The 27,529-nt window shown below is 35.6% G+C and overlaps 4 protein-coding genes across 5 annotated transcripts; 3 read left to right on the forward strand and 1 right to left on the reverse strand.

Moving 5' to 3' along the window:
* The first annotated feature begins 6,273 nt into the window (after positions 1 to 6,273).
* Positions 6,274 to 15,890, forward strand: LOC107819371 (glyoxylate/hydroxypyruvate reductase HPR3-like). 2 transcript variants are annotated; one of them, XM_016645481.2, is made up of 3 exons: positions 6,274 to 6,814; positions 7,461 to 8,005; positions 13,443 to 15,890. In XM_016645481.2, the coding sequence occupies exons 1-2, from the start codon at positions 6,353 to 6,355 to the stop codon at positions 7,983 to 7,985; spliced, it is 987 nt and encodes a 328-aa protein (XP_016500967.1). In that variant the 5' UTR covers positions 6,274 to 6,352; the 3' UTR covers positions 7,986 to 8,005; positions 13,443 to 15,890. The 2 variants fall into 2 exon arrangements, with proteins under 2 accessions (XP_016500967.1, XP_075102477.1); XM_075246376.1 differs by having other exon boundaries at positions 13,462 to 13,597.
* ANS1 (leucoanthocyanidin dioxygenase) lies at positions 13,343 to 15,116 on the reverse strand. Its single transcript, NM_001326043.1, is given in 2 exon segments — positions 13,343 to 14,308; positions 14,561 to 15,116. Coding segments are annotated over 2 exon segments (1,260 nt in total). The 5' UTR covers positions 15,079 to 15,116; the 3' UTR covers positions 13,343 to 13,566.
* A 2,439-nt stretch (positions 15,891 to 18,329) lies between the features above and the next one.
* On the forward strand, positions 18,330 to 24,054 carry LOC107819369 (PGR5-like protein 1A, chloroplastic). Its single transcript, XM_075245365.1, has 10 exons — positions 18,330 to 18,709; positions 20,376 to 20,485; positions 20,626 to 20,722; positions 20,833 to 20,933; positions 21,341 to 21,397; positions 21,494 to 21,570; positions 21,993 to 22,044; positions 22,602 to 22,712; positions 22,794 to 23,061; positions 23,768 to 24,054. The coding sequence occupies exons 1-9, from the start codon at positions 18,526 to 18,528 to the stop codon at positions 22,893 to 22,895; spliced, it is 891 nt and encodes a 296-aa protein (XP_075101466.1). The 5' UTR covers positions 18,330 to 18,525; the 3' UTR covers positions 22,896 to 23,061; positions 23,768 to 24,054.
* A 944-nt stretch (positions 24,055 to 24,998) lies between these two features.
* On the forward strand, positions 24,999 to 26,441 carry LOC107819372 (expansin-A7-like). Its single transcript, XM_016645482.2, has 3 exons — positions 24,999 to 25,181; positions 25,311 to 25,620; positions 25,890 to 26,441. Exons 1-3 carry the CDS (start codon positions 25,010 to 25,012, stop codon positions 26,200 to 26,202), a joined length of 795 nt encoding a protein of 264 aa, XP_016500968.1. The 5' UTR covers positions 24,999 to 25,009; the 3' UTR covers positions 26,203 to 26,441.
* Positions 26,442 to 27,529: the final 1,088 nt, after the last annotated feature.

Raw genomic sequence — 27,529 nt, forward strand, 5'->3', positions numbered from 1 at the left:
GCGCAAAACACAACAGTGTGTTTCTTCAGATTCGTATCAAATAACCACTGTTATCCTTATCCCCACGGTGGGCACCAAACTGTTTACCCGAAAAATAGATGGAGTTGAATTTGTACGTAGTTCTAAGGATATGTGGCGCAACTTAATACAAATTGTAAGGATAAATAGAAATATAAGTAATGATTGCAAAGAATGCAAAATAGATAAGGTTGTAAGGAAGATGAATTTTAGGACTAAACAAGTGAAATCAATTTAAGAGGCTTGAAAGAACAACTCTTTACTATACTATGGGAGAATATAGTGTTTTGATTATAATATAAGCATGAAAAAACTTTTCTTTACAGAAATGATAACCATGCCCTTTATAGTAGAGAGATCTTGCTCTAAACATAATTAAAAATGCTCAGTGGGAGACCCACGATAAATCAGTTTTTCCACAATTCCTGCCAAGATTCTTTCTAGTGGGATTGCAACGACTTTTGTCCACGAGCTCGATCTTGACTCGAGCTATCGATCTTGGTTTGAGCTCGATTCTAACTCGAGCTCTCGAATTGATTCGGGGTCAATGTTGGTCGGCCTGTGGATCATAAGCTTGATAGCTTTACTCTGCATCATAGTTCGATTTGGATCCGAGCTTGACAATGATATCGAACTCGACATTGATCAGCCCTTCGGATTCGAAGCTTGTTTGTACCATCTTCGGAACCCATTTTGGGGTCTCACTTCGATCGATTATCTTTCGAACTCGATCAGACGTACGAATGCAAAAATTTATTTTGACCGTATACATAAGTGATAATACTTATGAACTTAGATATAAGGATAAAGAAGTTGATTGGCTTTTGGCCAAATACATATACATTTCAATTTCAGAAAATGTTGATCTATTAAGCACTTTTTTGACGTCCCAGTCAAAATAAAGAGCGCGATGCACAAACGCATCTGATGTGGCAGGTTAACGAATGACCGAATAATACGTGTACAATCAGTTGCAAGAAAAAGGAAAAGCTCCGTGACAAAATTCTTTTCTCCTTCACCCTCTCTGTTCGTCTTCCGTCTTTCTTTCTTCTTATTCTTTTCTGCTTTTCTTTTCTTCTTCATTCTCTTCTGTTTTTTTGTTTCCCTTCTTTTTTCTTTTTTGTTTCTCTTCCATTTTTTTTTTCCAGTTAAAACTCTTTCGTTGTCACGGTTAACAAACCTAGAAAAATAAAGAGTTGATGGTGAGAAATGGGAGAGTTTGTTAAGTGAAAATGGTGAAGAAATGCTTTGTTAGTAAGTATAAACAAAAAAGAAAATATCATGCTTTTAGTAGATTTCTTTTCTGTTAGCCTCTTCCTTGACATTATTCTCATCGTCTTTGATAATAATACGCATTCTTCGTAACAAAAGCTTCGGTTGAATTTGTGTCCATTTAGATATGTAGAAACTTTTAAGCAGAGCACCTAGTGGATCACTAACAACAACAAGAAAGAGTCATCAGTTAATGGAGCAGGTGGTTTATTAGATTTTGAGTATTTATCTGGACCCACAAACCACAAGTTATGAAGAAAATTTAATTAAAATGAGCCATGTAAATTTCGGACTTGAAGACATGGTTATTTAAAGTGCTTCAATGGCTGCTCCTTAGTCTCCGTTGCGGAAAGGAGAGACAAAAACTAGGAGAAAGGCTAAAAATGAAAAAGGAATAAAAAAAGTAATAATAGAACTGTATTAGCCATTTTCATGGCTTTAACGGGCTGAAAACGAGTGGGACATGCGCACTCCACCACATCAGCAGATTGTGTCTAATAGATACGGTTTGACTCGAGTTTAAGTGTATAATAGGTACAACTCTCAATTTCAGGTGTCTAAATGAAAAATTGGGACAAGTTTAGGGTCATATAGCCTTGGCTTTTTGTACTTAATTTTAGAAAATTTTAACTCCTATAACAAAAATATACACCCTATTTTTTATAAACTAAAATTATTTTAAAAAAATTATTTTTTATAGCTACCTTTTATATTTTATAGCAAAATAAGTATTTATGGTATATAATACCATTGAGGCATAAAATACGCTATTTATATTTTTTCTCTCTGTTAGACAATTGGACATACCTATTTTTTAAGGTGATTGTTGTTACTGTATTCATGAATACGTGGCGAGAATACATGTGAATACATGCGCATACAGCTGGACTGCCCTGATTTTAGACGTTTTTTGTTGTTGTATTCATCAATACAGCAGCGTGAATACATGTGAATACATGCGCGTATAGCTAAACTGCCTATTTTAGGCGCTTTTTGCTGTTGTATACATGAATACATAATGCGAATACATGTGAATACATGCGCGTACAACTGGACTGCCCTGAATTTAGGCGTTTTTTACTGTTGTATTCATGAATACAACTGCGCGAATACATGTGAATACATGCGCGTACAACTGGACTGCCCTGATTTTAGGCGTTTTTTGCTGTTATATTCATGAATACATAGCGCGAATACATATGAATACATACGCGTACAACTGGACTACCCTGATTTTTAGGCGCTTTTTGCTGCTGTATTCATGAATACATCAGCGCGAATACACTACCATAACAACTGAATAGTAGCTATAGGAAGTAATTATGTATATGGTAACTATAAAAAGTTAATAGGCACTAAACAATAGTGGTTTCTGAAAATTCCTCTTAATTTTATACATGTCAAGAAAGTGATAATGCTTATAAACTTATAGGCTGTTTGGCCAAGCTTCTCAAGAGAAAGAATATTTTTTTTCCTAACTTGAGGTGTTTGGCCAAGCTTTTTTGGGGAAAAAAAAATGCTTTGGGCAGAAGCAAAAGCAGTTTCGGAGAAACAGAAAAAGGTACCTTCTTCCAAAAAGTAGAAGCAGAAGCAGAAACGGTTTTGACTTTTCTTCTTACCAAAAATATCCTTAACAAAAAATAGTATATACCAAAATAACTGTTAAATCTAATACTTAGGATATTAATGTATAAATATTTTTTTTATTAATTTTAGGATAGCTTTCTAACATATAGTGACTTTAGGGGGTGAATGCTTTTATATTTGTTGAATGATTTTTAATATATTTAACTTATATTAAAAGAATTACGTACTTTTAAATTTTATTTTCATATTTTACTTAAATAAAATGAAAAGATTAATTATTGCCTGTAATAACAAATTTTTAAGATTATTTATTTACTTATAATATTAACTATTAAGTAAATTTATTCATGTCCTTATTCGTAATTTGATACTTAAATGCACTTTCTTAAAAGTTTGGCCAAACACAAATTATTGCTCAAAAGTGCTTTCAGATTGATTAGCTAAACACAAACTGTTTCTCTCCAAAAATATTTTTTTCAAAAGCACTTCTCAAAATAAGCTTTAGATATAAGGATAAAGAAGGTGATTGGCTTTTTGTTAATGGAATATTTTATCCCTTTCTATGTACTAGTACTAAATTATTGTTCATTAACTTAGAAAAGATAAAGAAAAAAAAAAACAAGTTGACCACTAAATACAGGATACTGTCTTGAATTCAAAGAGAAAAATAAAATAAAATAAAAAAAGAGAGAACTAGTGTTGGGTGTCGAACCCAGGTCTTCTAGTGAGGAAGGACATTATGCAACTTATTAAACCAACAGAGCAATTTAGCTTTTCTTCTTGAGGGGGCACATCAAAATTATTTGAGGAGTCCTTGATGTATATACAATTATATATACACGATTTTTGCCGAAATTAGCGTGATCCGGTGACCCTTTCATCTCCATGTAGGTTCGCCTCTGCGTTCATATATGGTTCTTTCTTCTTCTTCTTAACTTGAGAATCTCCGTTCAAATTATGATCTTTATTTTCCAAAACAAGGGTTATTGAACTACTATACTTTATAACTTTTCCAAACCCCTTTTCTAATTATTTATTTAATATTCTTTCCAACTATCACTAATAAAATATATAATCACCTCTTGACATCTGTTAAACACCATTACATAAAATAAAATGAACGGAAGAAGCATTATTTTTTTTAACAAAAAAAATGTAGACATGCATTAGTGACAAATATAGTTGGCAAGAATCTTTTTCTCTTAATTAAATTATATTTTTCTCTATTTTCATTTCCTCTATACTATTTTGTTTGCTTTCGTGGTTAATTTATAACTCAATTTAGATAAATAACAAAATGGGATACCGCATTACTAGGGGTGTCAATGAATATTTAAAAACCGACTAAACCGACCGAAGCGTACCGCACCGAACCGATTTTTAGATTTCTTTTAATAAAATCGTAGGTTTTTATATAAATCTATAACCATACCGATAATTAGGGTAGATTTTTTATTTTATGAAAATAAACCAAAAAAATACCGAACCGTACCGAATACATTTACATAAAAAAAATATTGATATATTAAAGTTTAATAATAATGAAGGGAAAAGGGCCAAATATACCCCTTTACTTTGGTATATTGTTCACATCTACCCTCCGTTATACTATCAGGATATATCTACTCTTACCGTTAACAAAACTTGTTAAAAATACCCCATCTAACGGAATCCTCTAGATTAATAAAATAATTATTTTAAAAAAAATTTATTAACCCATAACCCGTTAAACCCATCATATAAAAATACAGAACCTAGATTTCTGAGATGTCTTAACACATTTTATTCATTTAGAGAGAGACTGAGAATAATGGTGGAAGTAGGATTATTTTGGTTCTTAGTTGTTCATGGTGGCATTAGGATGTCATGTTATCACTTTTGATTATATTTTTTGTGGTTATAATATGACATCCCTTTGTCTAATGCAATGCACACTTGATAGTTAATTTGTATGTCGGTAACAACTGATATATACTTTATCAATATTTGTGTTTGGTTAATGCATGGAATTAGTGTACTTAGGTTGTTAAGTTACTTTCCAACTTGTTGGTGTACTTTCTTTCATTCTTGATGATTTTGTAGACTCTAGCTTGATATTAAAGGGAATCTCTTCTAATTATTTTCTAATTTTTGTTCCTTATAAGTTCATTTGTTACTAAGAATTATGAGTATCTCATACCATAACTCGAAATCTAACTTTGATTCTTAAGGCGTGATTTGGCGGTAATTACTTGTTGCTCAAATGCTTAAAGCAGAATAAGAAATATGGTACGTGAATACTCATCAACAAAGGCTCATTGTTGGAGGAAGAAATACCTCGGTAGCTGCCTTAAGAGTTCATAATTGTCAACCTAATAAGATGCTATAAACATTCACGTCATGGTGGAAAAAAATCATGGTGAATGCTCGGCACAATTTTGCATGGTGGAAAAAATCAAAGAGAAAAGCTAGAAGAAAAAAAAATTGAAAAGGTAGAATATAATAAACATACAATAAGGATATTAAAAGAATCGTGACTCAATATATTAAATGAATATATTATTATCGGTATTTTATGTCTTTCACGTCTTAAGTTTAATAAATGACTACGAAGGAGATGACTAATCTGTAAGGAAGAAGTGCAGTAAATAAAAAAGATTTAACGGGTTATTAATGTGTTTTAAAAAAATAGGTATTTTTTTAATTTGGTGGCTTTCCGTTAGGTGGGGGATATTTTTAAAAAGTTTGGCTAACGGTAAGGGTAGATGTGACTCGATAGTATAACGGAAGGTAGATATGAACAATATACTAAAATAGACGAGTATATTTAGCCCTTTTCCCAATAATAAAGTATTAAATTTTTCCTTGAGTCTTGGAATTATGAAAACGATTACAAGCTCACAAGTAATTAAACTCAAAATCCTAATTCTCAAACCTATTATTCTGCTTTTATTGAAACCAAATTATTTCCAGCATATTCATTAGCAAGACACAACGTATTCTAGCGATTATGAGTAGCTAACTTCAATGTATTAAATATGTTTTTTTTCGTATGGTTTAAATTTATATTTTTAAATATTTAATCTTTTATCTTATTCTTAAATCTTAACTTGTTTAATATCTTTCCACTCGCGTAATTTATATTTTTTTTGTCTTTGCTTAGTTTCTTTTGCGTTGCTATAGAAGTTGATGGATCTATACTCTGGCCATTTTTCATATTTTCTTAGTTCATCACCCTTTAAATAGTAAAAATGTCTAGAGAGTTTTGTTAAATTGTATAAAAAATACGTATGTTATTGAATTCTGCTTCGAATAGTGACTTTTAAATGATATTTTAAAAAATACCGAAAATTAATCGAATCGCACCGATAACGAACATAAACCGACATGACTGATACGATTTTTAAAAGTGTAATTTTGGTTATACATAAATTGGTATGATTGAAATTTTATAAAAGAAATACCTCAAACAAAATCTGTTATCGGAACTGGGAAGATGTCTTTTTCCGGCTCGCCGGAAACGACCAATCACCGGCTACTTCTCCTCCATCGCCTTCCGAGGTTCAAAACCATGTTCTTGTCCAAGCTCCGAACCCGTTACAGAATTCTCGACCCGTTCGACGAATCCGACCCATCATTTCTCCACCTCTCCAGCTCGGTTCGGCTCATGCTCTGTGTGGGTCCCAGTTCGGTCACTTCCGAAACCTTGGATACTTACCCTTCCTTAGAGTGCATCGTGGGTACTAGTGCCGGCTTTGACCACTTTGACCTCGCCGAGTGTCGCCGCCGTAACATCCGTGTCACCACCGCTGGAGATTCATTCTCCGATGACGTCGCTGACTTCGCCGTCGGCCTCTTGGTTGATGTCCTACGTGGCGTCTCTGCTGCTGACCGGTTTGTTCGTGCCGGTTCTTGGCCTGTCATAGGGATAGGAGAGTTGAGTCCTCTCGGTTATAAGGTCAGTATTATTTTTCTACATGCTGGAACATCTTCATAATTCATGATCAGGTCCCGTTTCTCTTTATTTTTAATTAAAAAATTAGATTCTATTTCTCCAATGAGTTTTAATGTTTTATACTCCATTGATTTGATTATGGTCAAGATTGAACATTTTCCAAAGTATCAACTTAGTTGAAAAGTGTGTCATTGTCTTATGTTTCTTTTAAAAATAAAAAATTAAGCAGGTTGACAATATTATACTAAATCTTATTTGGTGGAAAGAGGAGTTCAGTAGTTTTGTTTTATTGCACAGTTATTAAAGGGAGAATTTGAAGCCAATCTCAAGTAGCTGTGTCATTGAGGAGTAATTGATTGATTTTTGTACTAACCTGGGTGCTAAAAACATAAATAAATTGAGTTCAACTTCACATTTGTTTTTATAATCTTATATTTTTATTTGGTACAATCATCATATAGTGAGGATTCATATTATCCACTGCAGCTTTGGGATTGAGCCGCTTGTTTCTAAGTTGAGGTCAACTAGTTCAATAAGATATTGTAAATTGTGAACCAAGTAAAATGAAGATATTCTCCTGTATGTTTTCTATATCGTTTTACTAATGTGCTACTTGAACTAGTAAAGGAGTTGTGGTTTTCTTACACAGGTTGGTGGAAAACGAGTGGGGATTGTAGGTTTAGGGAGCATCGGTACAAGGGTTAGTAAGAGACTAGAGGCCTTTGGCTGCAGCATTGCCTACACCTCGAGAAGGATGAAGCCTAATGTTCCGTTTCCTTTCCATTCTAATATTCATGACCTTGCCATTAACAGTGATGTTCTGATTCTTTGTTGTGCTTTAACGGAAGAAACACACCACATAATTGACAAGGAGGTGCTGACTGCCCTCGGGAAGGAGGGTATCGTCATAAATGTTGGGCGAGGGGCGCTAGTTGATGAGAAGGAATTGGTGGAGTTTCTGAAGAGAGGTGAGATTGGAGGTGCTGGTCTTGATGTTTATGAAAATGAACCCTATGTGCCGGAGGAATTGTTCGGGTTGGATAATGTGGTGCTGTCTCCACATCTTGCTGTTTTAACTCCCGAGTCTATGGAAGCACTTGAAGAGCTATTTACCTACAACTTAGAAGCTTTCTTTTCAAATAAACCCTTGCGCGCACAAATTGAATATGAATGATGGAATATTCTGTTCAACATGTAAGCATACATTCCCTCATGAGAAATTGCTGTGGTAAACTTCATTAACTTTCTGCATCAAGTTGAGCATCACTCTACTCTCCAAAGCAATATGCTGAACATGAGAAAAATGATGTGTGTGTGTGCGCGTGGGGGGGGGGGGGGTAATGGTTATTTCCCTATGCAGCATCTTGTGGGGCTCATATTAAAGAAAAACAAAGAAGAAAATGAGAGGTGCCTAATTTTGTTGACAACTTTGTTGAAGAAAATGGGAGGTGCCTAACTTTGTTGAAAAATTATAGGACTAAATCAACAACAAGTATCTTCTTTGTAGTAGTTGAATGACATCTCTTACTATAAATAGAGGCCTCCATTCTTCATTTTAATCACACCAAAATAATAGAGAAGCAATAGAAGTTAGAGAAAGTAATCCACAGATTGTAGTCTGTGAGATAAATAGTGAGTGTGAGTAATATTGTAGTGAAGTATTCTAAATAAAGAGTGTTATTTCTTTCAAGATTGTAGTAGTCTCTTGACACTACTAAGTTGTAATATTATAGTGGTTATATTGCTCCGCTTGGATATTGTATTTTACCCATTAAAAGAGTTGGTGTCGTTGTTACTCTCTTTTGTTATTATTATTTATCGTGGATATTATTCCTGGGCGGAATTATTATTTTTCTCAACAACATGGTATCCGAGCCATGGTAAATAATGGTACGCTGTCTTTTCAGTACCCATGTCTCACAAAAGATAATTATGAGAAATAGTGTCTACGTATGAAAGCCATTCTTGGCTCTCAGGATGTGTGGGAAATCGTAGATAGAGGGTATGCAAAACCCGATAATGAGGAAGCTCTGCCTCAAAATGAGAAAGATGTCTTGACAAAGACAAGGAAGAAGGATCAACAAGCCCTCACGCTCATCCATCAATGTCTGGATGATGCCATGTTCGAGAAGGTGGCAGATGCTACCACCTCAAAGGAAGCTTGAGAGATCTTACAAAATTTTCTTCAAGGAGTTGACAAGGTGAAGAAGGTAAAACTTCAAACTCTAAGGGCTGATTTTGAAGTTTTAAAAATGAAAGAATCCGAATGCATTTCAGATTATTGTTCAAAAGTGAAGGCTGTTGTAAATCAATTAAAAAAAATATGGGCAGGACATAAAAGATGTCTGTGTGATAGAAAAGATCCTTCGCACTTTAACACCTAAATTTAATTTTGTGGTGTGTGCTATTGAGGAGTCTAAAGATTTAGACTCTATGATGGTAGAGCAATTGGAGGGTTGTTTACAGGCCCATGAAGAAAAGATCAAGAGGAGACAAGAAGTGCCATTGGAGCAACTTCTTAAAACGCAGGCATCCTTCAAAGATTATGGAGGTGAAAAGAGCTATCGAGGGAATGGACGGGGACGAGGTCGTGGCAGTCATGGAAGAGGAAGAAGCAACGCTAACAACTTCAACAATGAAGTTAAAATCCACCAGACATTCAGAGGTCGTGGTCGTGGACATAGGGGAGGAAGAGGACGTGGCTACTACCAAGAAAATAATGGACAAAGGTATGACAAATCAAAAATTGAATGTTATAATTGTCATAAATTTGGCCATTACTCTTGGGAATGTCATAGCAATATTGAAGAAAAAGCTAACTTTGTTGACGACAAGAAAGAAGAAGTTGAGTCAACGCTGTTGATGGCACTCAAGGAAGAAAGGATGATTGCAGCTCGTGGTATTTGGACAATGGAGCAAGCAATCATATGTGTGGATGCAAAGAGAAGTTTGTGGAGATCAATAAAACGGTGAGAGGTAATGTGTCCTTTGGAGATACCTCAAATATTCAAATTGAAGGGATATGTATGATTCTGATTTCCTGTAAAGATGGTAGTCACAAGTTAATTCAAGATGTTTATTATGTCCCAAAATTAAAAAGTAATATTTTGAGTTTGGGCCAACTTTTTGAAAAGGAATATGACATCCACATGAAAAATATGCATCTTTGGATTAGAGATTCAAGTAGAATTCTAATTGCTAAAGTGCATATGGGTAAGAATAAATTATTCTCACTGAATCTTAAGACAATTGATGCAAAGTGTTTGAAGGCTAATGTGCAAGATGAATCATGGTGTTGGCACATGCGATTTGGGAACTTAAATTTTGAAGCGCTCAAATCAATGGGAGAAAAGAATATGGTGCATGGGATACCATCAATTAACAATCCCAATCAATTGTGTGAAGCTTGTCTTCTTGGAAAATATGCAAGGAGGAGTTTTCCAAAGGAGGCCATGTCAAGATCAACCAAGCCGCTTCAGCTTGTTCACACTGATGTGTGTGGACCAATCAATCCACATTCATTTGGTAAAAGTAAATACTTTCTACTTTTCATTGATGGCTTAAGTAGAAAGACTTGGGTTTATTTCTTGAACCAAAAATCTGAAGCTTTTGCTGTTTTTAAAATTTTCAAAGTACTTATAGAAAAAGAAAGTGGCTATGAAATAAAAGCTTTAAGGTCCGATAGAGGAGGCAAATTCACTTCAAAAGAATTTAATGACTTTTGTAAATCTCATGGAATTCGTCGCCCTCTAACGGTACCTTATTCACCCCAACAAAATGGAGTTGCAGAGAGAGAATCGAACGATTCTTAATATGGCTAGATGTATGTTAAAAGCTAAAAATATGCCCAAGGAATTTTGAGCAGAACCTGTATCTTGTGCAGTTTATTTGAACAACATGTCTCCAACAAAGAATGTTAGAGATCAAACCCCTCAAGAAGTATTGAGTGGAAGAAAGTCAAGTGTCAAGCACTTGAGAATCTTTGGGAGCATAGCCTATGCTAAGTGCCACATCAAGGGAGAGCGAAGCTTGGCGATCGAAGTGTCAAGCATGTGTTTGTTGGCTATGATACGAGTTCAAAAGGCTACAAGCTATACAACCCAAGTAGCGACAAGATGGTGGTAAGTCGCGATGTTGAATTTGATGAAGAATTGGCATGAAACTGGGAAGCTCAGGAAGAAACTTCATATGATTTTCTTCCATACTTTGGTGATGAAGAAGAACGAGAGACCGTGGAACCTGTGCAGGATACAACTCCACCTCCTTCTCCAACAAATGTTGCATCTCCCTCTTCTCAAGAAAGTTCAAATGAACAACTGCAAAGGACAAGGAGTATTCAAGAGCTCTATGAGGACACAGAGGAAGTTACTAATTTTGATTTTTTATATTGTCTCTTTGCTGATAGTGAACCAATGAACTTTGATGAAGCTGTTGAAGACAAAAGGCGGAGACAAGCCTTGTAGGAGGAGATCGAGTCAATAGAGAAGAACAACACCTAGGAGTTAACAACACTTCCCAAGAGTCATCGAGCAATTGGAGTTAAATGGGTATACAAGGCAAAGAAGAATGCTGATGGAGATGTGGAGAGATACAAGGCACGACTTGTGGCTAAATGCTATAAGCAAAGGCAAGGCATTGACTATGAAGAAGTCTATGCACCTGTTGCCCGCATGGAGACGATTCGTTTGCTTATCTCCTTGGCGGCGCAAATGAAGTGGAAGATCCATCAACTAGATATCAAGTCAGCTTTTTTGAATGGCTATCTTGAAGAAGAAGTATATGTTGAACAACCATTGGACTTTGTGGTAAAAAACCATGAAGATAAAGTGTTGCGGTTGAAGAAAACTTTATATGGATTAAAGCAAGCCCCACGAGCATGGAATAGTTGTATCGACAAGTATTTTCAAGACAATGGGTTTACTCGTTGTCTCCATGAATATGCTATTTACCTTAAAGTTCATACTAATGGAGATATCTTACTTGTTTGTCTTTATGTTGATGATCTTATTTTCACGGGTAATAACCCAAGTTTGTTTGAAGCTTTTAAGAAAGATATGTCTCGTGAGTTCGAGATGACAGATGTAGGGCTCATGTCATACTACTTGGGCCTAGAAGTGAAGCAGATGGAGGATGGAATTTTCATCTCTCAAGAAAGCTATACAAAGGAGATCTTGAAAAAGTTCAACATGCTCGATTGCAACCCCGTGAACACACCGATGGAGAGTGGGACAAAATTGTCCAAGTTTGATGAAGGAGAAAAGGTGGATCCCACATTTTTTAAAAGTCTTGTGGGAAGTTTGAGGTACTTGACTTGTACCTGGCCAGATATACTCTTTGCAGTTGGAGTAGTAAGCCGCTTCATGGAAGCTCCTACCTCCACCCATTTGAAAGTCACTAGAAGAATTCTTCGTTACCTAAAAGGTACGATCGACTTTGGGTTATTTTATTCTTCTTATAATGATTTCAACCTTATGGGATTTTGTGATAGTGATTATGCGGAAGATATTGATGATAGAAAAAACACAATTGGCTTTGTGTTTTTCTTGGGTGATTCTGTTATTTCTTAGAGTTCAAAGAAACAGTCCATAGTTACTCTCTCGACTTGTGAAACCGAATATATAGCAGCAACATCATATACCTGTCATGCTATTTGGCTAAGAAGATTATTGAAGGAGATCAATTTGCCACAAATTGAAGCTACATAGATTTGTATTGATAACAAATCTGCACAGGCACTCGCCAAGAATCCAGTGTATCATGATCGAAGCAAGCATATAGATACAAGATATCACTTCATCAGAGAGTGCATTGCCAAGAAGGAAGTCAAGCTCAAATATGTGAAGTCTCATGATTAGGCTGCAGATATCTTTACAAAACCACTTAAGTTTGAGGATTTTCAGAGATTGAGATCAAGTCTTGGAATGAAAAAGAAAAATTAAAATTAAGGGAGAGATTTGTGGGGCTCATATTAAAGAAAAACAAAGAAGAAAATGTGAGGTGCCTAATTTTGTTGACAACTTTGTTGAAGAAAATGGGAGGTGCCTAACTTTGTTAACAACTTTGTTGAAGAAAATGGGAGGTGCCTAACTTTGTTGAAAACTTATAGCACTAAATCAACAACAAGACATCTTATTTGTAGTAGTTGAATGACATCTCTTACTATAAATAGAGGCATCCATTCTTCATTTCAATCACACCAAAATAATAGAGAAGCAATAGAAGTTAGAGAGAGTAATCCACAGATTGTAGTCTGTGAGATAAATAGTGAGTGTGAGTAATATTGTAGTGAAGTGTTTTAAATAAAGAGTGTTATTTCTTTCAAGATTGTAGTAGTCTCTTGACACTACTAAGTTGTAATATTATAGTGGTTATATTGCTCCGCTCGGGTATTGTATTTTACCCATTAAAAGAGTTGGTGTCGTTGTTACTCTCTTGTGTTATTATTATTTATCGTGGATATTATTTCTGGGCGGGATTATTATTTTTTCCAACACATCTTAGACCAAGGGGGATAATGTTTCTTCTTTTGTTGATGAAGTAAATGTAGTTTTATTGATGAAAGCATCCGGGGGATGCACAAAAACAGGTGTAGCTCCTATACTAGGGAATAATGTTTCTTGAAATTTAACAGATATGTTTACTAAATAAAGACATTGCAGAGGAGACAAAATCATGGATCACTTGTGACTTCAGAACAAGCATAAAGTTTTTGAAAATTTCTTCACATAAAACCATCAGAGTGACAACAAGAGAAGCTATTTAGATTCTTCAGCAGCAGCATCCTGATTATCCTTCTTGAAGACTTTGTGCTCAGCAGCGGCATTCTGTTCATCCTCCTTGAGGACTTTTTGCTGAGCAACAGCATCCTGATCATCCTTCTTGAAGGGTTTGTGTTCAGCAGCAGAATCCGGGTCATCCTTCTTGGAGACTTTGTGTTCAGCAGCAGCATCCTGATCATCCTTCTTGAAGAGCTTATGGGCCATATGCTGTGCAAAGGTGCGAGGTGGGAATCGAGGTGGCTCAGCCTCAGTTATAGTCTCAGGTAGGGGCTTAAGGATGATCTTCTCCTTCGGCGGCTCACAGAAAATAGCCCATGAGATTCTTATTTTCTCTTTATTCACAACCCCTCTGTGAAGAATGCTCTTGTACTTTCCATTGCTTAGAATTTCAAGGGTGTCCCCAATATGCATGATTATGGAATTAGGCACACACTTTGCCGTTACCCACTGTCCTTCGTAGAAAAGTTGCAAGCCAGGCACCATATTGTGGAGGATAAAAGTCAGTGCACTGACATCAGTATGAGCTTCGACACCAAGTGCTAGTTCTGGTTGGGGGCATTTGGGATAGTAGTTAATCTTCATTTGAAGCAGCAGGTCCTCCATGCCTCCGACTTCCTTCTCTAGTCTTCCTTCTTCTAGTCTCAGCCCAATAGAAAGCACTGCCAAAATCTTTGTTGCTAGGTTCCTGATCTGCTTGGCATATTCACTTGTTGCTGGACTGCAAATTGGAAATGTTCAGTGGTTAGTGAAGTGGGAAAGGAAAAGGCCCTGGTAGATCCGGGTTCAAATTCCAGCACATGCATTGACATTAGGTGATTTCTTCATTTATGTTGGTGGGATTTAGTAGGTTATCGGTGGATTAGTCGTGGTGCATGCAGGCTGACCCAAACACCACCGTTACAACAAAAAACAAAATAAAAAACAAAAATAGTAAAAAATCTGCAATTATGAAATTATTGAAGAAGCTTACATGTAGTCTGTAGGGGTTTTCGGCCAGATGGATAAGTTGCACTTGTCCTCAGGGAAAACACAATGGAAGAAATAATCCTCCCACTCAAGCTGACCACAAGCACTATTTGCTAGCTTGCTGCCATAGCCTTGGACATTGCCAGAGGGTTGGTCATTAGCATACTTCTCCTTTTCTTCAACAGGTTGATCAAAGAAGGTATCTCCAGAAACCTTGACACGATCAATTAGCTCATCTGATATGCCATGGTTAACAAGGTGCATAACACCCCATTCTATAGCTGCTTTCTTCAACTCTTGGTGGCATTTCTCTCGAATTTCCTTGTCCTCTGAGTCGATTTCTGTTAGATCAATCGTCGGTACTTGAGGTCCTTCATCTTTCTTCTCTTCCTCAAATATGTTTCCTATTCCATTTAACTCTTCTTGTGGCCTCACATACTCTTTAGGGATAGCCTGGATTCCACTTTTAGCCAAGCTTTCAACTCTTGAAGGAGTTGGAACTACTGCACTGATCACCACCATCTCTGTATTATTCTTGCTTTTTTCTTTCTTTCCCTTTTATTATAGTTTGATGCTCTAGTTGAGGTTTATATATGGATGGCAAAAAAGGGTAGGTTCTCTTGAGTTGACTGGAAAGTAAAACTTAAGATTTCTTGTAGATATATCATGCATGTTTTGTAGAATTCAACAACCAAGCATGCACGTGACTCATAGCTAACCTAGTTTTGGTTAAGGTTTTTAGTTTAGTTTTACCTCTCAAATCTCGATGCCAGGACTAGAATGGTGGTTGGGACACAATTCTATGAGGTTATCTTTAGACACAAACGACTGGTGGCTGGGAACTGCAGCTCCATGTTTATTCCCTATACCGTTTTTCATTGACATATATACTTGCTTTAGTTTAATTCTTTCTATCGCAGGTCCACATAATATGTTTTTAAAGTTCTTGCGCACTCCTTAAAAAAATTAATAGCCTTAATCGTATGTGTTTTTATCGAAACTACCCTTGATCTCTGGCTATACAGCTCACTTAATTGACAATTCATTAATTAGAACAGGAACAATAACCTATGTTGTTGTTACGGTTCTATTATTTCTTTTCTTCTTTTTGAGCCGATGATCTATCGAAAACAATCTCTCTATCCAGGGTAGGGGTAAAGTTTGTGTACGCACTTTTAAAAATGGCCTAAACTTGAACTAGCACTTGGCGTCGAAAGTCATACTGATGTGAGTGAACTAAACTGTCTTTGATTTTTCACAATATATTATGATGCCTGGTTTGCAAACTCACCACAAAAACTTATGGAGTAATAAAGAAGGCCATTATTTGCAAACTTACCACTATCTCTGGATGAATATTAAATTCTCTCTTGCCTTTAAATCTTTCTCCCACTTTATTGCACTTTTGTGCTCTATTTAGTTGAGGTTTATATTATGGGTGGAAAAATTAAATAGGTAGGTTGTCTTGAGTTGACCGGAAAGTAAAGCTTAATTAAAATTTCTTGTAGATATCATGCATATTATACAACAACCCAGTATAATCTCACTAGTGGGGTCTGGGTAGGGTAGGTGTACGCAGACCTTACCCATACCCTGGGGTAGAGAAGCTGTTTCTGGGGAGGGTAGGTGTACGAAAACCTTACCCCTACCCTAGGGTAGAGAGGCTGTTTCCGATAGACCCTCGGCTCCCTCCCTCCAAGAACTCCCACCTTGCTCTTGGGATGACTCGAACTCATAACCTCTTGGTTGGAAGTGGAGGGTGCTTACCACCAGAGCAACACTCTTACCACTATATCATGCATATTATGTTCTGTAGAATTCAACAACCAAGCATGCACAACATGACTCATAGGTAGCTAATCAAAAGCCTTATAAATGGTTTATACATTTTGGTTAATGCTGATACAGTACTATTAATTACTCTATCATTAATAGTTATCTTGTCTCAGAGCCGATTGTACGTGGTTACACTTTAAGGGGTCGTTTGGTGTGCATGCGGGATAAGGGATAATAATCTTGGGGTTAGATGCGAGATTCATTATTCCGTGTTTGGATGAGTTTTTGAATCCTAAATTAACAATTTCGAGGTTAATTAATCCCACATTGGGTATTATATTCTATGTCAATGGTAAGGAGTAAACAAATGAAGATGAATGCTTGCTATTTACAAAATTTTAAAGAAAAAAATATTGAGAGTGAACAATCAATATTTGGGAAGTTAATAAGGGGCTCCGGGATTGGAGTTAGAAGCCAATGGTTGCAATTCTAACCTACACTATTTAGGTGTAATATTCACAACTCAAATAAGAGCGTAGCACCTTCTCCTCTTCTTTCTTTCCTTCCCCTTTATTCACATGCTCAATTTCTATTCTTATTTTTATTTTGAATGTTTCCTTAAGTACTATTTCCACTATCCTTAGTAGGAAATAAAAATATTTCCACTGTCCTATTTTACTAGGAAATACTATTTTCAATATTATAATTAAAAATTACTCCCTCTAGCCCATAATAAGTCACTTTTTTGCCTTTTTATTTTGGTCTAAAATAATTGTCCTTTCATATAATCGAGAAGTAATTAACTTTAATTTTTCAAAATTTGCCCTTATTTACATATCCTAATGTGTCAAGTTAACAATATGCAAATTTTAATTTAGGGTAATGTAGTCAAAATAGCATTTTTAATTTGGAGTTAGTATTTTCTTAAGGGGCGTGCCAAAAGACAAAAAGTCATTTATTATGGGCCGGAGGGAGTACTACGAATTTTAAAATTGTGTGTGTTCTGATTTCTTAATATATAAATTTCATTTAAAACTTTAGAAACATAATTGACCATTGTACTCAGAACATCATTCTTTGAAACAGAAAAAATATTTTACTCATTTAAATTGGTAAAAGATTATTTCTGAAAAGAACTGAAAATTGTGGTTACTGTTTAGTACGATGTTGTGTAGGGCGAATTACCGTACCGAAACTGAAAACTTTGGTATTTGGTATTCGACATTTTGGTATTCGATTTGGTATTTGGTTTAAGAATTTTAAAAAATTGCTATTTGGTATGGTATTTGGTATTTTAAATGAAATACCGAAATACTGATACCGTACCGAAATATCTATTATATTACACAATACACATATTATTAATTATAAAATAAATATAAAAAATCTAAAATTTTACTTTCTTTTATTTTCTAAGTTCATCAATTAACTCTAAGTAAGTAACAAGACATTTCTAATGATCAAATTTATTCCTTTATGTACAATTTTCTCTATCTGGGTTGATATTTGTTGGTTTTGGACAAAACTTTTATCAACAAATATTTTTAATTTTGTACTTTTGAGTAGTTTAATTAAGAATATTACAGTCTATGACTCTTATGCACTAGTTAGTATTCAAACCGAATAAATCGAAGTTACCGAACCGAATAAACCGAAGTTACCGAATCGAATAAACCGAAATCGAAAGGAGAAAACCGAATAATATCAAATTTAATTAGGTACGATATTGGTATATCATTTTAAGAAACCAAATAACGAATCAAAATATCTAAATACCGTACCAACCAACCAACCAACCAACAATCTAATGTCGTGAGAACCAAAATAACTTCGAGAATTCCACTGGACAAAGAATCCACGTGACAAACACATGAACAAAACAAGCCTCCACGTGTCAAGCAAACGTAGGTTCCTAGATTCTGGTGTTGAACCATAGGAAGCTGACATGGCGGATTTTGTAACATCAATAACTAATGTAACTGAGAAGAAGATTTAGTTGAAGGGTAAATAAAGATAGAAAACAATTAATTTCCCTCCACACAATAGCCTTATCTTGAATTGCTCTCATTTGTTGCCACTCTTTCCCCTCTACCATAACCATCACATTCCAAGATTTCCCACAATGCACAGAGTTTTTCAACTTCTACTTTCGCTTCACATTTGCCACCACCATTTTGGCCGTCACAAAATTAAATGGCGACCAAACTTGGGTTCAGTATGACAAGTTCTCGGCTCTTTCATGCCCCTTTTAAAAGACCAATCTTTTCTGCTTCATCTTCGCCAAGACTCCCATTGATCCCTTTTGGTGCCAGCAGAAAGTTATCTATTCGGAAAAGGTTGTTGGTTCTCTCCCCTAAAGCCACTACCGATCAGCCAGGTTAGGCTTAAAGTTTTCATCTTGGGTTCTATTTAATTATTATGGTTACTTGATAATCTTACTGGGGATCAAATTCCTTAATTTATTTGTAATAGCTAAGCCCACCAGTTATATTGTCTGCTTTGGGCCAATCACGGCTTTAAAATGCATCACTAGAGTCTAACGCTAATCTACTTGTATAGACAACACCTCTCATGTGTTTGATTTGCCTAGGGTGTCACATACATCCCCTTAGGAACTCAACATCCTCGGGTAGGTTTGCCCCACCACCGTTCAAGGTTGCACGCAGAGTGGCTCTGATAGGTACCATATGTAATAGCCCAACCCACTATTAATATTGTGCATCACTAGAGTCTAACGCCAATCTACTTATATACCCAGCATCTCTTCCGTGTTTTGTCGATGTGGGATTCCCCTAGCTTGTCACATTATTTTAGGGAAATTGGCCAAAAATACCATCTTGGCTATACAAAATATCTTAATTCTTTCAGCAAAATGGAGTATTGGCCTAAATGAGAAGGTCTGATTTTCATTCATAGAGCGGTAAAGGCTTGTAGATTGTGAAACACTACGTAAGTAACACCAGCCAGGTTCGAAGCGGATGCGTGATCTCCAGTTGCTAGATTAATGAGATAGCTAAGACAGAAATTATATATGCTAATAAGAATTATGTCACCAGATAAGTATATATGATCGCCCGTGTGAGCTTGCTCACATTTCTGGTCCCAAACTATCCAATTTATGATGAATTCTCATAATACAAAATAGTGGAAGATAGGCTTTACTTCAAATTCTGTTTCAGTATAAGGTAGTGATGGCCTAAAAGAAAAATTCAGGTTCTCTCTTTCAGAAAGCTGTAAAACCACAGTTGAGTTACCCAGGATTGTAGATTGTGAAACACTATATAAGTTAATTAATAGATTAATGAGATGGTTATGACAGAAAGTATATATAGAGTTACCAATCTCAATAACTATAATGTATTAAGATATTTCAGCTTATATGAAGTGATCTGGTAGGCCAAATGTGATGACAGTTTTAAGTGGAGTAACTCTGATCAATTACCCTACAGCCAGGCTTTTTAATAGCAAGATTATGTCGACTGAGAGAATATAAGGGATCCAAAAGGAATTACCATCCTGTCTTGCAGTCTACTCAAGTAGATTTCACATTCTTATCTCTGCACCTCAGGAAAATAAACATTTTTCCGTGATCGATTTATAGTGAGGCAAGGTTGCTGCAAAGAAAAGTGTTTCACCGTCAACCTAATTATCTAACAGGAGTTAAAAAAAAATTGGCAATTGTGCCTAAGAATGTTCAAGAAAGACTGCCTACTTATCCTAGACCATAGTATCTTTTCTATATTCATGGCCTTAATAAAATTAAAAAACATCATTGCACCTTCAACTATAGATGCAATGAAGCCTTCAGCCACCTTCAGGTTTACTTGGGTTCAGTATATATATCTCTTTAAATACAAGGAAAATACGAAACAGTGCTGAGATAAAGAAAGAGATTTATAGAGTTGTCAATCATACAAACTGAAATAATCTTTTGCCGAGGTTTCTGTTTCTTTTTCGTCTAACTTTTGGATCTTATCCAATTTATTCATTTTATGGTGTCGAATGCCATATTATGTTCATAAAACCTCATTTTTTACTTTCAGGTCAGGTCCAAGAGGACGAGGACAGTAAAATTTTGCAGTATTGTAGCATTGATGGGAAGGGGAAGAAATCTATGGGGGAAATGGAGCAAGAGTTTCTTCAAGCACTACAAGTAATGAAGTCCAGCTTTTCTATTCCATTCCCTTGATATTTTCTCTTTTCTTGAGATTGAGGCTTCTGTATCTGCATTGCTAGTTCTCACTCCCCCTTCTAACAAAACACAAATGGCTTTGTCTTGGCTGTGTATTACAGTCATTCTATTATGAAGGAAAGGCCATCATGTCAAATGAGGAATTTGATAACCTCAAGGAAGAATTAATGTGGGAAGGGAGCAGCGTTGTCATGCTAAGTATAGAATAATTTCATTTTAATTATCAAAATTTCCACAATATGGTCCTTGTATGACTTCAATATGGGCTTTTAAGTAGTTTAAATGACAGCAAACTCCTCTTAATGTAGGTGCCGATGAACAGAGATTTCTGGAAGCCTCTATGGCATATGTATCTGGAAATCCGATTATGACAGATCAAGAGTTTGACAAGCTGAAGTTGAAACTTAAGGTGCTTTCCTATTAGTCAATCAAATTCTTATATATTAAGTGTTTAGTATTAGCTTGGTATTGAATGTTATTATGAAGTTTCCCTTTACATATAAAAAACACCTGAAGAGTAAGAGCAAAGTAATTTTTGTTTTGACACTGTTGCCTGTAGGTATAATAAAGTGACTGATTACTTGGTATAAGCTCAGGTTCTGTAATATCAACAATTATCTAGTACTTACTTTTCTTATCGGCTACTTTTAAGTTTGACTGGTAACTAATATGGGGTTATTCGATTATCACAATAAAGGCTGTTCTTCTATTTACTGTCCCCATGAACATGGCCATACTAGAAATACTTTGCTACTTTTTTCTTGTTCTCTTATGCTGTTCTCTAAATTCTCTGTATTTTTATCTCTTAAATTCTAGATGGATGGCAGTGATATTGTGGTTGAGGGTCCACGGTGCAGTCTCCGTAGTAGAAAGGTTTGTCCTTCATTTTTTCCATCTGCACTACGAGGACGTGTTACATTTTTGCCATTATGTATACTCATATTATGCCTTTGATCAAATTTACTGCAGGTTTATAGTGACCTTTATGTAGATTATCTGAGGATGTTCTTGCTAAATGTCCCCTCAGCTGTTGTTGCGCTTGGATTGTGAGTAGCAGTTCTTTCTCTTTCAGTACAACTTCACAATTGCTTCACAAAAAACGTTTACTTCTTTCAGGAAGTAAGAAAAGGAGAAAACTTGTATTAGAAAGTGTGAAGGTTGTTCTTTCTCGCATCTGTGTTTATAATGTGACATTTATACCTTGGGAACGGGACCATAGTTTGAGATAGTAAAAGAAGAAGAAACACAGACAACCAACTTCAAAAATAAGGATAACTAGCTCTCTCTTAAAGTTTTTTCCGCCTGACCCTAATGTTTCCATCAATTTTATTGTATCTTGATGATCTTCACACTTCGTGTCAAAAAAAGGGAAGGCAAAAAGATAGCACCATATTTATTTGTGTTCTTAGTTCATAAAGCAGTACTCCCAATTTTCTTTAATATAGTTTATTTGGCTGCTGTATTACAGGTTCTTCTTCCTCGACGATATCACTGGATTTGAGATCACCTATCTTTTGGAGGTAAATATATATCATTCCCTTGCCTGGTTCTTCTCTTTTTCTCCCTAGTCAAAGTGATTAAGTGCAGAATATTCTGCATTAGCTTGATCAAAAACTTGTGAACGTTCATTAGCTTTAGCAAAGTGATAGGAAGTTGGAATATCTCAAAGCATAAGACAATACTAACATGGGAGGCGATTCTAGTTGGATTTGAAATAGCATAGCAGAATGTCTCTGAATGTATTAATCGAGGCAATATATGGTAAATTAGGAGTTCAAACTAGTTTCTCAAAAGGATTTGAAGTACCAGTGGTGTTGGTAATTACGCCTAATCTTTGTGAGAGGAGTTAATAATTACTATTACTCTTGTGCAAAGTCTGCATATGTGGTCCTATATTTGTATTCATGCACATGTTGGAAATAAGAATTCAACTGGTTCCTTGTAAATTAGTTCTAAATCTGTCTATGATTGTCTCTGCTTGTCCTAATGATTCTTCGCCATTCCTGGGAAAAACTAACTCTGATCCTTTTTCTTTCTCTCCAAAACTAAAGATAATCTGTGGTTCGTATATTTGCAGCTTCCGGAGCCATTCAGTTTCATTTTCACGTGGTTTGCTGCTTTGCCCTTCATATTGTGGCTATCCTTTACAATTACAAACGCTATCATTAAAGATTTTCTGATCTTGAAGGTATAAGTTCATAAGCTTTCTATATGATGATGTAAAGGTTGTATCTATTTCAAATTAATACATGATAAGCTTAAATTTCAGGGCCCCTGTCCGAATTGTGGAACAGAAAACACTTCCTTCTTCGGTACCATATTATCTGTGTCTAGTGGAGGTAACACTAACAAAGTGAAATGCACAAAGTAAGTCCAAAAGTATCTTCTAAGAAACCTTATCATCATTCTCTACTTTATCTATATCTCCATAGTCTAAATCTGTAGTGATTTTGGCACAGATTTGTGGGACGGATATGGTCTATGATTCTGGCACACGTTTAATCACATTGCCGGAAGGAAGTAGTGCATGAGTCTAGGTACATATTCTCTTTTATTGTTACTTAAGGACGATAACATAAGATGATTTTTTTTAACAACAAACAAGTTATCATCTATATATTTTCTAGCCATGTCTTTAATCAAACCAGTTAGCTTATTTGCTTGTATGCATTGAGAACTTAACAGTTCGAGACAGAGTATAAACACAACGCCAAATCTAAAAAGCATATAGATGTAAAGAAGCTGACCCTTCATTGCTCTATTGTCCTCTGAGAGGACTGTTAATGACCAGTTTGCAAGACGGTCTGCAGATGAGAGTGGACTTTTGGTTGCCTAGTTCTTTCCTGACATCAGATTTAAGAAACTAAACTATTTACCCTCTATTGATTAGGACAAGAATAAGTTGAGTAGCAGTAAATCTTGTTTTGTCAACAAAATTGTGATTCCACTGTTCTAACTTCAAAAATAGAATCTAAAGGTTAAGAAGTAGTACTTCTACATAACATGCATACCACTGGAAAAGTTTCACCAATTAGCGAATGCGGCATTGTTATGTTCAGTTCTTCTCTATACCAAGTTCTCAATCTAGAAGATGTTCCTTTAAGGCATAAACTTATTACTGTCTCTTGAAGTTCTAAAACATTCGCATCGGATCATGTCTTTTTCTTTGTAGTTTTGGTGGTATAAAATGATGGTAACTGTTAAACCATCCTGGTTTCTTAAAACATTACTTGTAAAATGCAGGGCGATTCTATGTGTGAGACATCTGCAAACAGATTGCACTAACGCCAACTGCATGGGAGAGCGATCATATCATGGTTATTTTGAGGGCAATTTGTAAAAATAAAAAAAAATTTCCTATGTTAAATGGTGGATGCTTTGCAATTTGCAGCATGTCAATCTGTAGTTAAGTAATGTATATTATGCATGTATATACCACAGGTAAAATTTAACACTGTGTAAGCACAGGTGATCATATGAATGTTTTGATTCAGATTATCATCTTGAATAGAGTTGAATTGTTTTTCTCAGTTAGTGGTGAAGCCAGAAATTTCCTCAAGGGTGTTCAAACTTGAAAGAAATGAAGAAAAATTCCTCGATAAAGGGTGTTTAGTATATGTTATATACCGCTAAAACATAATACTTTACCTATATATCGACGAAGGGTGATCAATTGACCACCCTTTAACAAATGTAGCTACGCCCCTGTTCTGAGTTTCCCTTTCTTGAATGCCACATAATAGCCAAAATAATTTGCAGAGTCAGTTGTGGATCCAATCATGAGTGCGTGTATTCAGAAAATTAGAGTCAAACCATTTATGTCTGCGCACAAAAGCAAGTATAGATTGACTTAGATAAACATTTTACAACTCACTCTCTCAACTCAGAACTCACAGTTTCTAAATTTTAGATCCGCCATTGACTATAATTAATCATCTTCAAAAAGTAAAAAATGATTAATTCTGCTGCAATGAACGTTGAATTTGTCCTGATTTCCATAATCTACTTGCCACGTATCCATGCATACTAAACTCTCTCCTCCTCTTATTGTTTTTTAAATTAATTATTCTTTCTACCCTTCAAGATTTCTTGAAATTATTTGTCGGAAGGCCGATTACAACTACACATACAAAATTCAGAGAATTTAGAGTCAATTTCAAGTTCAATGTTAGCCTACATTCTTAGAACATTTCTATTGTTAAGAAAAAAAAATGAATCTAACGAACAGTTCTGCTAAGCACAATAGCATAAAACCTGCTCGCACGTTGCCAAAAGCAAATTAAATGTAGTTTGGTTACGTGGTATAAAGATAAATAAATTCTATAACAAAAAAGTTGACTTTATAGCCTAACATGTTCGTGGGGGCACGAAGGCTACATTTTCTTATTCCTTACTTAAACACAAACTATAAAAGGCTTAAGTTACAAGTCAATTAAGCCATAACAAAATTTTCTGAAGTGAAGCATTAGGAAATTACAAGCAACAATGGCATCTTTCAACTGCAGATGGATATTGAGTTTCTTCCTCATTGCGACAATGGCACTTTTTCACCAAGCAATAGCCTCTGGCTACTATACCACCCCTAAGTTTAAAGCCATGCCTTGGAAGCTTGCTTATGCCACGTTCTATGGAGACGAGACTGCTTCTGAGACAATGGGTGCGTTACACTATAGTCAATCAACTATCCTTCGATTTCAAACTAATTCAGACAGTTATTGAATTTTAACTTGTTGTAGCAGATAACACTATCTTATTTTCAGATTACTAATTCCGTTCGTTATTGTAGGAGGAGCCTGTGGATATGGTAACTTGTTCAATTCTGGTTATGGAACAGCAACTGCAGCATTGAGCACAGTACTATTTAGCAATGGATATTCATGTGGGCAATGCTTCCAAATACAGTGTGTGAAATCTAAATTTTGCTACAAAGGATTTACCACAGTTACAGCCACAAATCTCTGCCCACCCAATTGGGCCCAAGACTCCAACCATGGTGGCTGGTGCAACCCACCACGTCAGCACTTTGACATGGCTAAACCTGCTTTCATGAAAATTGCTCAATGGAAAGCTGGCATTGTCCCCGTTATGTATCGCAGGTATGTATGTTACGATACATAAAATTACCCTGATAGTATATAAAAGAAATTCTAAATCAAGAGTTAAAAATCAATTTAAGGACGAGTAAGTTGCTCTAGTAACAGAACACCTCCATCATCAACTAGTAGGTTGAAGATTCGAGTCATATAACTTTAAGAAATTATTTTATATTTGAACTTTGTCCATCCAATTTAAGCTAATCTTGTATCATTTCTTGCATCTCTAATGTGGTGATCTCTAATGTGGTGTTACTTATTTGTGGTTGCAGGGTACCTTGCATTAAGAAAGGCGGGATCCGGTTCGCATTCCAAGGAAACGGTTACTGGTTATTGGTATACGTGATGAACGTCGCCGGAGGGGGTGACGTGGCAAGCATGTGGGTGAAGGGAAGCAAAACAGGGTGGATAAGCATGAGCCATAATTGGGGAGCATCATACCAAGCATTTGCAACACTTGCAGGACAATCTCTTTCTTTCAAGCTCACTTCCTACACAAATCATGAGACTATTATAGCTTACAATGTTGCACCTTCTAATTGGCATGTAGGCATGACTTACCAAGCCAAAGTCAACTTCCATTAGTCACGTAATGAGTTAAATATTGGCTAATGCAGATTAGTCAGATCAGTGAATTTTAAATACTTTCATCTAATCCTCTAGTAATCATGAGCCTCAACAAAGGCCGGATTTCTTGGGTTTTCACTATCTAGGCGCCCCGAAGGAGTGGTGCTATAGTTTTTACCGCAGCCTTTAGTTTTATTTTAAGATGTTATACCTAGTCTTCAACACCCGTTTAAATAAGGATTGTACATTTCTTGTATCTACTGATCATTTATAGTTACTATAATTTCTCTTTCGAGTTTTGTAAGATTCCGGACTGTGACATTCCAATTAGTGAAAATAAAGACACACATTAAAGATTGTCCTCAGGGCTAACGAAAGAGAATCGCACCAAAGCTAATTCTAGCAATAATGGACAAATACTATAGTACTCTATAGTCTATACTCGTTTTGCTCTAATTTATCCATTGAAGATAAGTAGGCAGCACGGATTACGAAATACCCACTAATAGTGGTACATAAATACTGAATTTTAATCTTTCCTCTAATCATAAGAGTGGCCTTCTATCTAGTCAAGAAGTCAATATGAGAAAATTATTAAATACTTGAGATGTATGGCAATAGAGAAGCAAAATTAAGCTTATTCATCTAATCAACAAATTAAGTGAAATGCACAAAGTTCGTTCAAAAGTGTCTGCTAGGGAATCTTATCATCATTCTCATGTATATGTTATGTTAAAAAAATGGACCTAACTCAACCCAAAGAAAAGATGCTTATTTTATGTATAGAATGTGAGCAAAAACAGAGAAGAGAAGAAGACAATACTGTAAATTAAAAACAGAGAATAGAGAGAGTCAACAGGCTGAGGTAAAAGAAACTGCATTTTCTGGTCTATTTAGTTCTCTGCAACTCAGATTTTTATAGACAAAAGATACAACAAATTTAAGCAACAAAATCAGGAACTACTCTAACAGCTTATTACTCCTAAAGATTAGGAAACAAACCCATGATAAATTGCTCTAACATTATATGATGCTGATCTTTTTGTAGACTCAAGTTAAACTGATAAACCATACTGAACAACAGTGATAACTTTACTCGTAAATGCAGGGTGATTATATGTATGAGACATCTGCAAAGAGATTGCACTAACACCAGTTTGCAAATGCATGGGAGCAGTGGCGGCTCAACGGATCTTATGGCCTAAGGCGAAATCATATTAAGAGGCCCTTAAATTTATTTTATAATTGTTTTACACTAACAACAAAATTTGCTTTCTAAACAACAAATTAATTATTTAAGACAAAAAATAGCGAATTAAAAAATAAAAATAAAAAGTAGGAAGAA

Source organism: Nicotiana tabacum, chromosome 23 (assembly GCF_000715075.1).
Source record: "Nicotiana tabacum cultivar K326 chromosome 23, ASM71507v2, whole genome shotgun sequence".
NCBI lineage: Eukaryota > Viridiplantae > Streptophyta > Magnoliopsida > Solanales > Solanaceae > Nicotiana > Nicotiana tabacum.

What these genes read in the sequence shown, in the direction of transcription:
- LOC107819372 (XM_016645482.2), top strand. Translation starts at nt 25,010, where the DNA reads ATGGCATCTTTCAACTGCAGATGGATATTGAGTTTCTTCCTCATTGCG. An exon ending in GACTGCTTCTGAGACAATGG is followed by an intron (nt 25,182 to 25,310) that starts GTGCGTTACACT and finishes TCGTTATTGTAG; the next exon opens with GAGGAGCCTGTGGATATGGT. An exon ending in GTCCCCGTTATGTATCGCAG is followed by an intron (nt 25,621 to 25,889) that starts GTATGTATGTTA and finishes TTGTGGTTGCAG; the next exon opens with GGTACCTTGCATTAAGAAAG.
- LOC107819371 (XM_016645481.2), top strand. Translation starts at nt 6,353, where the DNA reads ATGTCTTTTTCCGGCTCGCCGGAAACGACCAATCACCGGCTACTTCTC. An exon ending in TGAGTCCTCTCGGTTATAAG is followed by an intron (nt 6,815 to 7,460) that starts GTCAGTATTATT and finishes TTTCTTACACAG; the next exon opens with GTTGGTGGAAAACGAGTGGG.
- LOC107819369 (XM_075245365.1), top strand. Translation starts at nt 18,526, where the DNA reads ATGGCGACCAAACTTGGGTTCAGTATGACAAGTTCTCGGCTCTTTCAT. An exon ending in AGCCACTACCGATCAGCCAG is followed by an intron (nt 18,710 to 20,375) that starts GTTAGGCTTAAA and finishes TTTTACTTTCAG; the next exon opens with GTCAGGTCCAAGAGGACGAG. An exon ending in GCTGTTGTTGCGCTTGGATT is followed by an intron (nt 21,571 to 21,992) that starts GTGAGTAGCAGT and finishes GCTGTATTACAG; the next exon opens with GTTCTTCTTCCTCGACGATA.